We start from the raw sequence: 14,324 nt of genomic DNA on the forward strand, positions 1-14,324 counted from the left end.
AGGGTCTCTTCCTGTATAAATGGGCCTGCACATGTGAAAGAGTTTAAGGTAATTGGGTTGGCTGAAGGGGATAATCACTGTGAATTGTAACAAAGCTTGAAACGGATAAGTGCTTCTGTTATAGGCAGAAACAGGATTGGAAGCTTTGAAATGGCGCGCTGGTTGTCAGAAATTGTGCTTGACATAAAAACGTGAGCAATAAAAAGTGCAATTTTAGGGTGCGATTTCTAAATAGTACCTGCCGTCTGTTTCCCAGCATTCAGCCCTGACGAAACGGCCTGAATTAAAAACCTATTGTGATTACTGGATATTTCTATCTCCTCATCCTCCTCATCCTGAGTTGATATCCGTGTTTTTATTCTTTTTAAAACCCGCTTCTGAGAATATCTTTTGTCACGCAGCTTACTTGATCTGGTTTAGACGATGGCTCAAGATGCGCACAATGTTATCGAAACCAGAGTCTTGGATGGATGCCCAAAAAACTTGACTTGTTAACGCAACCAGCATTACACCCGCGGTCACAAGTTGTACTTGATTACACTCAAATATTAAATGCAGCATTCTTTGTAAAGTTGTCACTGTCACTTTGGGTTCATTGCTACAGGTGTTCTCCACAAGCCCAGACTTGCAGAGGATTTAGGAAAAGCCTGCTCTTCTACCACCACTTCATAACGTGTTAACATTCCTTAACAACTTGGAGTATCACCTTATGGAGAAGTGATTCCAGTAACTAGGGTGCCATACAACAATGAATGCATCCCGTTCATTCCCTTTTCCTATCTAACGTACGCACATTCTTCACCCATTACACAAGGATGCTGGTCTGGTTGGTTTAAAACAGGCCCAGCAGTTATTAAATGCACTCTGCCACACTAACGTTCATGCATTCCTTCAGAGATGGTGGACAGCACCCACGCATCACATGGAGCCGGCAGAATAGAAAGAAATTTATGAGACTGTTTGGAAAAGTAAACACATGGACATAATAAGATATGTTTTAGGGTATTGAGAATAATGCTAAAGTATTTTGGAAAGTTTGAAATGTAAATTATAGGATGCATTACCAGGAAAAGCTCCACAGCCCTTGTATGCTATGCTAAAGGTTGTTTTTGTTGTTTTAAAAAACATGCAGGAACTGTAACTTGGCAGTAAAGGTGCAACAACGTCTAAAAATATCACAGAAACTTCTCTGGAACACAAATCGAAAAAAGAAAATAAGTAATGATAAATCCCGTTGTCTAGTTTCAACACCAAAACAAGCAAATGTAAAAAGTAGTTATGCCTAATAACTCCTGATAAAGAAATTAAACAATGTGTCCAAGAACAGAACATTCTGAGAATTTGTTTTTTTTATATATTTAAAACCACAGAAGGAAAATAATAGGAATAAAGTGCCTATTTTTTTTGGTTTTCTTACTTATCTTTAGCAGTTATCCTACGCTGGGATTAAACGAACGTAGGCAAAACAGTTATTGAAGGACTTTATTTTTAAAAAAGAGAGAGAATGAATATTTTCTTCATTATTTTACGGAAAAAAACAACCCACAAACATTTGCTGCTGCTAAAACATAAAGATCTGCTGCCTTTCTTTAACACATATATTTTCAAATAAATAAATAGCAAAATGCGTTTGGATTGATGGTCACAAATTTATGTTTTGATTCTTTGCTTTTTACTTTCTCCCTTTTCATTAAAAATGAGCTAATTAATTAAATAATCAAGAGCAAATGAAATCAGTATAATTCAGTATAATTAAAAGAATAGTTTTCTCCAGCTGTGGATGCTTTAAAAATGCTGATTTGCTGATTCAGTGATTTATCCACAACAGCCTGTTAATCCGTTTATTTGCCTACCTTCAAAGCTATCAGAGGTGTCATTGAACAGGTCTGCCCACTAACCACGCATGACCACTAGTCTTAGGAGAGGTACACACCTTTGCCTACAAAGACCTCTGACCGAGCTGGGTCTCAAGATGGAAAAAACAGATTATAAGTCATTTTAATTTTTTGTTTGAAGAGCATTAACATTTTTTTCATTAAAACTAATAAGTAACTAATGGAAACTGGTAAGTTTAATTATCTGATATATTTATGGCGATGTTTGTATTCTATTTATTTAAAAAAAAACATATAATGTTTTTAATGTTTTTAAGTGTGTTCAAATGCAATAAGGCACTGCACTGAATTACATTAAATGCGACACAAAACAATCTTTACTTTTCCTGACAATATGCAAAAAAATTACAATGAAATGATTTAAAAATGACAAGGGATCAGTGAATCTTTATGTGTCACATGTGCACATTTACTTTGACTCAGTTTCTGACTTTTCATCAAAATTATTTTTTCTACTGTTTTTTTTACACTCTTTACAACTGTATCATTTATTGTTAATTTCCAACTTTTTTGCATATCTATTTTATTCATTAAAAATTCAGATTGCAGTTAAATCACATGAGCTTTTCAATTAACTTAACTGCGAAGTAAACCTAAACAAACAAGATGCTAAGCAGCACGGTGGTTAGCACTGTTGCTACACAGCAAAAAGGTCTTGAGTTCAATTCCACTATCTTTCTGTGTAGAGTTTGCATGTTCTCCCCGGATACTCCAGCTTCCTCCCACCATCCAAAGACATGCAATCAGTGGGGATAGGTTAATTGATTAATCTAAATTGCCCATAAATGTGAATGTGAGTGCCAATGGTTGTCTGTGTCTCTTTGTGTTAGCCCTGCAACAGACTGGTGACCTGTCCACGGTGTACTCTGCCTCTTTCCCTATGACAGCTGGGATAGGCTCCAGCACCCCTGAAAAGGATAAGTGGAAGCGAATGGATGGATGGATACACTAATCTTAAAAAAAAACCTAATTCCCCACAAAATTTAGTCTCTCAGTGCTCCTATTAGTAAACATGATTATGCTAATTAATAATGGTTACTTTGCTTTAATGCCTTCCTTTGCTTTTTTTATATATATAAATATTTGCTTTACATTTTGAAGCAGCCTCTTAATTCATTCTTTTCATGAGGCAACACTATGGAAAATTTCACCTGCATACCTGCGTGCACCTGTTTACAGCCTAAGGATGAAGCACCTGTTGACAGCGACTGAGCTGTAATCACTGTTGAAGTAATAAATAGCTGCAGTCCATAACACCATGTCTCTTTCCCGTAAGTCAGTCTTTAATGAGCTGTTGTCATTAATCTGCGGCACGCACTAAAAGCAAAGAAAACCCTCTTTTGTGTGTGTGTGTGTGTGTGTGTGTGTGTGTGTGTGTGTGTGTGTGTGTGTGTGTTTGTCTGTGGTTTAAAGAAAAAAAATATTTGTACGTTGCATTAACAATCCACTAGAAGTATATGCACAAAGAGCCCTGCAATTGTGCAACTGTTGTCCGTAGACTTCATCATAAGGTTTTGGACGTTCTTGGCAATTGAAAGTGGAAAATATCAGCAAATAGGCATGGAAAAATGATTATGACATGTTCACGCAGTACGCCTGTCAGTGACTGTTAGAAGACTGTCAGAAACTCATGTTTATTCTCTCTTTCATGCATTCTAGTATTTACACTGTGAGGTTGCTGTAAGCGAACCGTGACAAAAAATGCCAAACAAACCTCAAAGAACTGTAAAGCTCCCATAGATGTGGCGTTTCTCTCCCTCTACTGGTTAGCAAATAAAATGAAAGGAGTGTTACTAACAAATTTAAACGTTATTAATTAATTTGGAGCGTAAGGCAAGATTCTGAAATTATCATTTGAAGATTAATGAAGGTATAAATATAAAATTATATCTTTTTTGTGTTGAGTTTGTAATTTTGGCAGGCTGCTTTAGTTTAGGATAGTTCTTACTTATTAAAAAGCTAACTCATGGGAAAAGATGCATAGAAAACATTCACAAAATGTCTGGAGTTACCACAGTTGGGTTTTTTTTTCTTTTTGGGCAATATTGCATGGAATGGAAATAATGATTCACTGGTTTCTTAAATGATGCGAATCTCATTTTGAAATATATATATATAAATATATAAGAAAACTCTCCTGATTGTTGAAACAGTATCTCACACCCTTGACCTACCTTTGTTTTTTTTTGTTTTTTCAATGCTACTTTTATAGAAAGTACAAAAGTAATTGACGTACTGTACTGTCACTCCTTCCCTGTTGCAATGACAAAGAGAAAACAGAAAACATACCACTGACGTTAGTCATGATTGTAAGATTGTAATAATGATGGCTTTTTTGGCAGGTTGTTTTTCATTAAAAAATTATTGCAAAGATGAAAGTGTTCCCTCCTGGTCTCACTGTACTTAATATATACAATTGATAATAGATGTGTGACATTGCTCTAAATAAAACAATTTAAGAATTTACAGTTTTTTACAGACGCTAGGACACATTTGCCAATACTTAGGTCACTTTTGTTGTAGTCATTGAATGCATTTTGTGCCAAAATAATGATAACTGGTCCTCAGTTTAGCCCACATAAACTTCTGTTGTGCTCACTGTGTGAGGAGTTTTGCAAACGTGACCTAAGTATTGAGAAATGTGTCCTAGCGTCTGTAAAAAACTGTAATGGTATTTGAGCCTCGTTTCTCTGCTGTAAAAGTTGTTGGCTAAATCTCAAGTCAATAGCACACCCTAGTGTTCGCATTCGGTACTGCTAACTAAGTGCTGAACTACAGTAACTAATAAGAGAAGCCAAAAAAAGGCAGCAAGAATAACAAAAAAAGGTTAAAAGTCACTGCGTACAATAAGAATCAGACACGCCTTAAACCGGCTACATCCTCCTCTAGTTTGTTAATAAAAGCTGCGAGCGTGCGCGGTCACGTGGTTTAAACCGACTGGCTTCCGTCACTAAACAGGTGAATTCAATCCGGAAGTGAGATGCTCCTCGTCTCAAAGATGGTGTCTTTCTGAGTGTAGAGCTAAAAAAGAAAAATGGACACGCACAAAAATGAGCGATAGATACTTTACGTCAAATCAGAAGCAACCGGACAAGGTGAAATATCTGGTACTTTTCCGAGAACGCGTGTGTATCTAACAGAAATGGACTACAACGGAGCCGAAATAGGGTCCTACACGGTGAGACGCTTAGTTTAAAAACAGTACTTTAATGTATAATCGACTATTAATACTGTATGTTTACCTCTTTGCTCTAGTAGCGGGTGTCTAAACCCATACAAAAGCGCTGTTTTCAAGGTTTTAAAAATTACGGTTGTAACAAAAGTTGAGCTACAAAGTCTGTTTCCTGTTATTGTTTTGTAATAGTGGTGGCAGGGCGTAATCGGGATCCCCCTTATGGCCATTCCTGTTCGTCTTATTTCTTTGTTGTAGTGTTACGAGTGGCTTTTAGCACGAGTATTGTTCATCTGGTCTAGGTTAAAGTCCAACTTCTACGTCTTGGCCTTCTGCTTTGTATTTTTTTATCTAGATTCATTCAAAGTCTCGTTTTATCTGACTAGACGGACACGTTGTGCATTTGTTATAGACAAAACTGCCAACGCATCCGCTTTAATCACTCTGCGTTATATATTTGAATGTTCACAAAGAGTTGTGCCATGAAAAAGCGAACTTCTCTTTCTTTTTGCCTTGGGGTTTAAAAAGATAGATTTAAACTGTGTTTATTTAACTTTGATCGAATATGTGAATTTTAATAAATGTTTTCCTCTTTCTTTTTAGGACAACCTCATCGGGACTTTACTTGCAATTTTTGGAAATGTGCTTGTCAGCATTTCTTTAACCGTTCAGGTACATGGCTCCTTGAAAAAACTTTCACGTCTTTAAATTGATACACAATGTTATCAATGTTGTCTGTGCATGCCCTTTGTGAGTCATGTCCTCTAGCTTCTAGGTGAGGCTAGGTCATTACAGGATTTAAAAATTATGTGGAATAAATGATATATGCTGTCATGACATCCCTTATTTAAATGTTCTCTTTTATAGTTTGATTTAGGCCTTGTTTATGTTTGCTTTGCACCGTGTACTGCTGTGTAAATTTTCTGCTTACGCTGTCACAGCTGTGTTTTACCTGCATGTTTTCTTTTGTTTGCAGAAATACAGCCATGTGAAGTTAGCAGGAACAAAGGAGCATCGTGCCTTCTATCGCACTAAAACCTGGTGGTCGGGTTTTATATTCACCTGTCTCGGGGAGCTAGCAAACTTTGTCTCTTATGCGTTTGCCCCTCTTGCTATTGTAGCCCCTCTCAATGCCGTGTCAGTCCTGAGTAAGTATTTATTCCACTTTCAGATATATGTATTGCATTTTACAGATACATATTCCAACCTTAATCAATATGTTATTTATAAAAATAGAACAAATTAAAAGGAGAGCTTGAATTAAAAGTTCAGATTGTTCCCTTTGAAATTGCTTTCCAGCTAGCTCAATTTTGGGCTTCATTTTCCTGCGTGAGAGACTGAAACCAAAGGACTTTGCAAGTAAGTTCAGAATATCCATGTGAACTGAAATTGTGACATTGTATGCTAATTTCTTGCTGCTCTACTGACTGAAATTATACATCCAAAGAGTTTGTCCTGTACAGAGTAAATAAGATCCGGTTTTCACTTGGTGATATTTCAGAGCAGTACGGCCTCGTCTTCCTGGGCTACATCCTTGTTATTGGAGGGGCATACCTCCTTGTATCATTTGGACCGAACTCTCATGAAAAACTTATAGCAGCTAACATTGTGAAGCACCTTGTTGGATGGCCTGTTCTCCTGTATCTGGTGAGATATCTCTCTTAGATAGACAGTTCTCAAATGGTTCCTGTCTGTAGATGTGGTGTTCTTAGTTTAACATATAGAGCGTGACATATGAAGCAGTGACACTTTTAAATAGCCTAGTATATGTCATGTCTGTTGTATGTTGTGCTAAAACAAATCTCTTAAAGGGAGCTCAACCATACAGATGACCACAGTGTTGTGATTAATGTTGAGGCTGTAGTTTGGAAAACTGGTAAGAATAAATGAGCCAACAAGCTCCATCAAATTGGCACCTAATGCAAGGCTGTTTTACCTTCTGTTCCTTTTTAATTCGGTCGTCCCTTTACACAATCATTATAATCCACAACCTTGCACTAAATGCAGAAAAATGACCAGCTCTTTTTATCCTTGTTGGTATTCTGCATACACATTTGTCTCTGTCTGTAAGATTAATTGTCCTATTATTGGACTTTCCTGTGTTTCATATATTGTTTTTTCTCTATATGGCATTAATTTGGTGTTTATTCTTGTTTGTATCCTAACTGACAGCTCCTGGAGATTATCACATTCTGCCTGCTTTTATACTTCTACAAACGGCGCAAAGCTAACTACCTCGTTATTATTCTGCTACTGGTGGCACTGCTGGGTGAGTGTCCTGCATTGAAGCAATCAATTTCCGACCAAGCTGCTATCATGTTTGTTAGGATACATTGTCACATTTCAGATTTTTAAATGGAACCAAAGCTGTCGCTCCTTGTCGCCTTTATTTGCTTACCTACTTTGTGTACTTTTGGCACACAGGCTCAGTTACAGTCTTGACAGTGAAGGCTGTGTCAGGCATGTTGGTTCTCACCATCGAAGGCACCATGCAGCTTAACTACCCGATCTTCAGCGTCATGTTTGTGTGCATGGTGGCGTCAGCGATCTTCCAAGCAGGGTGAACTTGCATCACTTGATTGCTTTTTTTTTTTTTTTTTTCGTTTGTTTGTTTTAAATTGGTTTTAATTGGACCCAGTAGATAAGCATAATTAATACACCACTGTTTTTGTTTGTTACCATCGTCCTAGATTTCTCTCCCAAGCTTGTAAGCTGCACGACTCCTCTCTCGTTGCGAGTGTCAACTACATCCTCTCCACCTTCTTTGCCGTGTTGGCTGGTGAGTCATGTCCTTCTTTGTTGCTGGTTTGTCCATTGTTTTCAATCGGATTAACTTGTGTGCGCAACTCTAATAGTTGTCTAATAGATCATCTGCAGCCCATACCTGCTTTATTTCTGCTACACGCCTTTTAGAGTAACAATGCCAAAGTCATTAAAGATTTGCTGTTTTCTGGTTTTCAGGAGCTGTGTTTTACTTGGAGTTTAGCAATGAAGACATTCTTCACATCTGCATGTTTTTGTTGGGGTGAGTAATCATTCATCATAAGCAGAATGTTTTTTAAATTAGACTTCTGACTGCTTTGGTTTCAGTCACTCACTGTTGTGCATGCTGTTAGGCCACCTGTCCTAATATCGCCATTTTTTTTGTTTGTGTGTTTGTTTGTTTTTATACTAATAAACACAATAAAAACATGCTTGGCAGAAATGTGTTATACAGTATCTCTTTGAAATACCAAGCAGTAAAACTTTGTATTAAAAAAATTAATAAATGGTAAATGCTTGTTTTGTGCTTTGTACAGATCTGCAGTTTGTTTCCTTGGAGTGTTCCTTATAACCAAAACCAAGAAAAAGGCAAGGATATTTGAGCCGTGCGTCACCTTGAATATGAGCAATGGTTTGTATAAATTTTAACATAAACATCATAAATTGTGTCTTCTGAGATTTCAAGCTACGCAGGCTTGCATTGGCATTTTAGCTCTGCTGAAGTTGTGTTAAGAACCTTTGCCTGTCCGTTCCATTATCAGGTGTCCCGACGATCCACGACAAAGGCCCAGTCATTCAGCCAGACTACAGTGGTTCCTTCTCCTATGGGACTCTTGTCAATAACAATGGAGTGGCTCCTGCTCCTCTCCCAGTCCACCTGGAAACGCCACCGCTCGGACCTAGAACCAGTGATGCATCACAAGGCCATCCTGCCATAAAGAGAGATTAAACATGAGTGCATCTCCTGATTCCCAAGTCCTCCATTCAACAATTAATAACATTCAAGTAGCTACAAAAGGCCAGCTCTGGCTTGACGCTCCTGTGCACATACTTGGAAAGCTTTCGTTTTTTAAAAGCTGTCCGCTGTATTCATTACAGGAATGAACAGAAGAAACCCAAAGACTGTTTGATGGGTTTGCAAACTTCACTTGAGAAAAAGAGACAGTGTTGCGCCTTGAAGCTGCCTACCTTATACTTGATGTCATCTCGGATACCTCCAGTGAGCACTCCACAAATAGTTAGCAATTTGTTCCCATTCACTTATCAATGGGGCCATACAATGATCTGTTCTTCCATGGAGGACTCAAACCATGGCTGTTTATAATATAGCTTCTCAGACTTGTCAAATTATATTTTGGCTTTAAATGTTTCCCTCCAACTGTCTTCCATGCACAGTTTTCTGCCTTCTCTTAATCCTGGGAGTGCACTGCACTGTTTCATTTCTTAATGTGACCAAACACTGGGTTGCAGTTGTCTTAATTTATTATTATGTATTTATTAATCGTATCTTAAAAGTTTTGAACGTGCCTTGAAATCTGGTTCTGAACTGGATCATTTATTGTATAGATGGTAGCTACAAATTCTGTAGAACATCTGTTGATAAAAGGTGAGGGGAGTCTGTCAGGGACTGTCCTAATCAGAAGTACAGTTGCAGTAATTTCATATTGGGGGATCTTAAAAATTTGCATCTTAAGATTAATAAGTAAAATGGGTGTAATAACAGAATATATAAAAAATGAAGCTGTCCAGCTAAAACGGTGCACATTGTCAATTGAACTTGTAACTTTTGGTTGTCCCTTTTCAACACATGGGAGTTTTTGAGAACACCCAAATCTAGAAATAAAAAACGTAGTTAGTGTTACTCTTTTCTGCAGTGTCTTTCAAATGCAATTTTATCATTAGATGAAGTGATTGTTGCCTAAGTGGCACTTTAAGACACTTGCCATCTGCACATGGGTCACTGCATCTCATCAGTGTTATTAGAACAGCTACCCGAGGGCTCGTTGCTTTAACACTGTTCAGTATGTGGTTATTGTGGTGATAATTAATCTTCTAATGAAACTGGGATACTGTTGAAAAACGGCACTGGTAATGTAAATGTCAGATTTTTGTCATTGTAAAATATACAGTGGTGTGTAATCTTGTCTCATAAAGTTAACGTAATGCAGCTTTTGTTTGGTCAGAGTTGTGCTTTATGGGATTTCTGATACATTTTTAGCTCTTTGTTGGCTAAATTGCAACTCTTCACATTAGTGGTTTTAAAATGACATTGATGTAACTCTTCAACATTAGCACCCTACTGTAATAGCAGGCCCCTATTCCAAGAAGTCAGATTGTGAAATTTCTTCCTTCCTAGATATTCAGCAATCAACTCTAAGTGGTATTAACACACGATGGAAGTGTTTAGGAATGACAGCACATAGTCACAGTGTCTAGAATTCAGTTTGACTCATTAATGGAAGAGTTCCAAACGTCTTTTGGCATTAACATCAACACAAAAACTGTGCCAGGAGTTTCAGAGCATGGGTTTCCATAGAAGAGCAGTTGCGGGCAAACCTTACATCATCAAGTGTCATATTGAGTTGTGCGAAACAAGCCACTACTGGACTGGAGCAGTAGAAACAAGGTCTATTGTTCTGTAGAGTCACAAATCATGCTTCTCGGTCTGGCAGTGTGATGGATGAGTTTGGGTTTGGAATGAGGATCTTACCTAGCTGCCAGATGTAAAGTTTGGTGGAGGATCAATTGTACTACAGGGTTGTTTTTGTGGGGTTGGCTTGGTTCCAATATTTCAGCTTACCAAAACATTTTGGACAGGCATATTGTCCCAGCTTTGTCAGAAAAGTTTGGAGGAGGCCGATTTCTGTTCCAGCATTTAAGTTTAGTGCAGAAGAACTTGAGTGGTTCACATAAAGCCCTGGTCTAAACCTGATCAAAAATCTTAAACTAAAACAAAGATTATGAGCAAGGAACTCACATCTAACATCAGTTACTGACTTCACAAATGCTCTTCTGAATAAATGGGCAAAAAAATCACGCAAAGGGGGAACCAACTCCATTTTAAAGCCGGTTTATATATAATGGGGATGACTTTGTACATATAATGCAGAGGCGCCAGAATCAGCCCACCAAAGACTTTGGAAAATGTGAAGGAAGGGATACATTTTTGTTTTTTAACTGCATTTTCATGAGTTTCACTGCTTTTCTAGCTGCCCATCGCCACTCATACTACACCAAAGTAAAAGTAAAAGATAAACAATTACATGACAGAAAGAAATTTAAGATTTTTGCTGTAGGTTGACCATGAAAATAACCATAAAAAATAGGACAAGCAAGCATTTTCCGTTTTATAATTGCAGGGCAGTTTAACAGAACCTTTATTTATTTATTATAATTTAAAGTCAAAGCATCATTTCTACATCATGAAGAAAACCTGAGATGTATTGCAGAAAATTGCATTTCTTTTTCTTATAGTAAAATATTTCAGGGATTTAAGCTCAAAATTGACTGCACATGTTCCACAATGTAAAATTATGTTAGACATCCCTGATATAATGTATATCAATGCCTCTATTTGACTTTGGCCTGGAGCCACAATAATACCAATATTATCGTATTATAGCATGCAATCTGCTTTTGAATTGATAACCGTTGTAAAATCTTCAGAACTACATTTCACTAGTTAAAAGACACAAAGCTTAGCTACTTTATTTTGACTGAGCAACAGGTAGATAGAGGAAAAATAACAGCAATTGATTCTAGAAACACTGAAATGTGTATATATTCAGCTAAAACATGCAGAAGATAGCAAAGCGATCCTTACTGACTGATATGACTCTAAGAAATCCTTCTGACCCCATACAGCAGCGGATTTTGTGCATCTTTGCTGCTTGGCCGCCACCAATCATGAAGCTGCTGTAGCGTCCTCCCCTTTCAGCACGTTGATTGGTCGCTGCGAGCATACGCGCATATTTGATTGGCCCCACCTGCGGATCCAGACGGTGGAAGTAGGCTGCATCGGAGTGAAATAATCCAGTAATAACAAACACCCACGTTTCCGTCAACAGCCTCAAAATAAACACGAACAGCTTCTATTTGCTGCGTTTAACAAAGTCACCGGAAAAATCCTGATGTAAGTGCGCTTGCAATGGGTTGTTTCGGTCGCTTTCGCTGACAGTAGGGAGGTGAGTGGAAATATTTGCATGGGACGCGATTACAGAGGGAAAAAAATAAAAGAGTAACTTCATCCTCTGCGCGCGTCTGTGTTTGTGTGCTAACTTTTGTATAAAAATTGAAATTTGTTGAGGCTTAAAAACAATCTTTGGTATCGATAGCAAAGTGCTTTAACGCCAGAATCGTATTGTTTATTTATTTATTTATTCATTGCACGAGCTTTACGTAATGTCCAGGGGTTTCCTCTGCGTACACCCAACGCAAATTTTGATGTCACGATCCTCTTAAACAACAGGGAGGAGATGTTGCCGGTTCGCTGCCGTCGTTTTTACCATTCCTGTCTTGCTACAAGGAAGTTATATTGAAACAAACTTCCTCGTCGGTGTTATTTTAAATATCTGACAGTTGGCTCTTTTTTTTCTTTTTTTTCTTTTTTAGATGTTGGCGTTTTATTGTACTTAAAATATTCACAGGAAGTGTCATCTTGTGGTGTATGTGTATATTTATACCACTAGATGGCACTCTTACCTCAGTGCAGCGTTGGCGGTGCTAACCATCCCCCCTATCCATTTCTTTTCTTTAATATAATTATTTAATTTTTCATATAAAATAAGAGGAAAACTGTAAGTCAACCACAAGTAATTTATATGTACCTTTTTTGAAAATTAAACTCTTTTTTTTTTTTGAGGGCTTCTTCACAGTTAGTGATGGTTAAATAAATATTTTATGCCTTATCTTTCTTTTTTTGTATGATTGAAGAGATTATTTTGTAACTGGGGTCAAATAAAGTCAGCATCATCTTTAAAATATTTGGTAATAAAATTTGACTCGAAGCCAGAGTTATCATAGTTTTGTGTTTCCTAATTAGTTTTTGTTTTTATTTCAATTTGTCTTCAGTTAGTTTCATGAGTGGGTTTTCTTATTTCAGTTTAGTTTTAGATTCGTTTTTATTAGTTTCAGTGTTAGTTTGAGTCTTTTAATTTTTTAATTATTGCTGTCTAATTATTATACGAGGGAATATGTCTGATTCAAGATTTAGGGAAATCAGTACAAGTGCTAGAATAAAAACACACAACAATGAGCAATTCTGTAATAGCATTGTATTAAACTAACAGATCCTAAAACTGAGGATATTTCCTCTTTATTTTTATTTTATTTAAGTTACTTTTTCCAAGTTTCAGTAGTTTTAATTTTCTTCAAAAGTTTAGTTTTTAATTTTACCTTAATAATTAGTCAAGTAAAATGATTTTCACATCTTAGTTTTAAGTTTAGTCTTAGTTAGCTAATAACCTTGCTGGGAGGGAATGGTATAATTGAACTGGGAGAAAATATAACCTACAAATAGGATGCAAACCTTTTTCTTTAATTTATCCTGTTTTGCTTTTCTTAATCTTACTTTCCCTTTCCATCCTACCACTAAGATCTAGTTAAACACCCGCATCTCACTGTCACCTCACACTAAGCCAACTTTTACACACACATTCATCCAGCCTCACCAACTTATCTTCCAAATTCCAACCCCCAAACCTACCCTGTTCCCAGTCCCCATCCTCTGTCATCTCCACCCTTCTGTCAGCAGCTGCCTAAAAGCCTTCAAAATGCTGCGAAAGAGCTCCAAGGCATGGAGTAACGGCTCAGAGGCCTACAGCAGTGATCCCGAGGAGGATGATGAGGAGGAAGAGGACATGATATTTGGAGAGAGTGATCAAGACGGCATGGTGGAGGAGATGATGGATCTGAGCGACCTTCCCACAGCGCTCTTTGCGTGCAGCGTCCACGAAGCTGTGTTCGAGCAGGACTTGCACAGGGTGAGCTGCTGCAAAACGCACTTTCTGGGCTGTGTCTTTGTTTTGCGTGACTGGGTGTTTATGCGTTTGAGTCATCTCGCTCAGTGTGTCAGCCCGTCCAAGACTTAAAGTCTGGCAACACGTGCGCAGTTGTCATCCTGTCTGTCGAAGTCCAGTCACGGTCTCAAGCTGTGCTGCTGATTGCTCAGCCGCAAAAGCACACGCACATATGCACACCTGATGTTGCTGTTTGTTTGCCAGGGAACACGAGTGCAGAGCAGCAGATTACAACATGACATGCACAGAATCATGAGCCACACTCAGACTTGGCCCATGTGGTTGTGCATAACATTCAGGCATCATCTCATGCATTGTATTATTTATATTACAGATCTCATGCATATATGATGCAGACACAATTATATGGAATTGTGTCTATGCACATGCATACTGTATATATTCAGTTAAGGCCTCTTTTGAAAGTGTTGCCTTTCTCGTAGCTCAGCAGAACAGCAATACGTGCTATCAGTGGAT

At 37.7% G+C, this 14,324-nt stretch overlaps 2 protein-coding genes across 3 annotated transcripts in view; both read left to right on the forward strand.

Moving 5' to 3' along the window:
• Window positions 1–4,844: 4,844 nt before the first annotated feature.
• On the forward strand, window positions 4,845–9,997 carry nipal3 (NIPA like domain containing 3). Its single transcript, XM_004540438.3, has 11 exons — window positions 4,845–5,073; window positions 5,671–5,739; window positions 6,044–6,215; window positions 6,367–6,426; window positions 6,569–6,714; window positions 7,240–7,336; window positions 7,492–7,627; window positions 7,758–7,846; window positions 8,029–8,092; window positions 8,367–8,461; window positions 8,592–9,997. The coding sequence occupies exons 1-11, from the start codon at window positions 5,038–5,040 to the stop codon at window positions 8,777–8,779; spliced, it is 1,152 nt and encodes a 383-aa protein (XP_004540495.1). The 5' UTR covers window positions 4,845–5,037; the 3' UTR covers window positions 8,780–9,997.
• Window positions 9,998–11,869: 1,872 nt separating this feature from the next.
• Window positions 11,870–14,324, forward strand: part of rcan3 (regulator of calcineurin 3) — a 50,244-nt gene continuing 47,789 nt past the window's right edge. Inside the window, exons 1-2 of one of the 2 annotated variants that reach the window (XM_076877407.1) lie at window positions 11,870–12,014; window positions 13,425–13,811. In XM_076877407.1, the coding sequence (XP_076733522.1) occupies window positions 13,602–13,811 (210 nt within the window). In that variant the 5' untranslated portion in view covers window positions 11,870–12,014; window positions 13,425–13,601. The remainder of the gene's footprint in view (window positions 12,015–13,424; window positions 13,812–14,324) is intronic. The other variant, XM_004540439.4, reaches the window with a different exon arrangement.

This window comes from Maylandia zebra, linkage group LG19 (genome assembly GCF_041146795.1).
Source record: "Maylandia zebra isolate NMK-2024a linkage group LG19, Mzebra_GT3a, whole genome shotgun sequence".
NCBI classification, from domain to species: domain Eukaryota; kingdom Metazoa; phylum Chordata; class Actinopteri; order Cichliformes; family Cichlidae; genus Maylandia; species Maylandia zebra.

Coding starts and splice junctions, on each gene's coding strand:
- nipal3 (XM_004540438.3), top strand. CDS start 5,038: ATGGACTACAACGGAGCCGAAATAGGGTCCTACACG. Junction 6,427..6,568: donor GAAACCAAAGGACTTTGCAA/GTAAGTTCAGAA, acceptor GTGATATTTCAG/AGCAGTACGGCCTCGTCTTC. Junction 6,715..7,239: donor GGCCTGTTCTCCTGTATCTG/GTGAGATATCTC, acceptor CCTAACTGACAG/CTCCTGGAGATTATCACATT.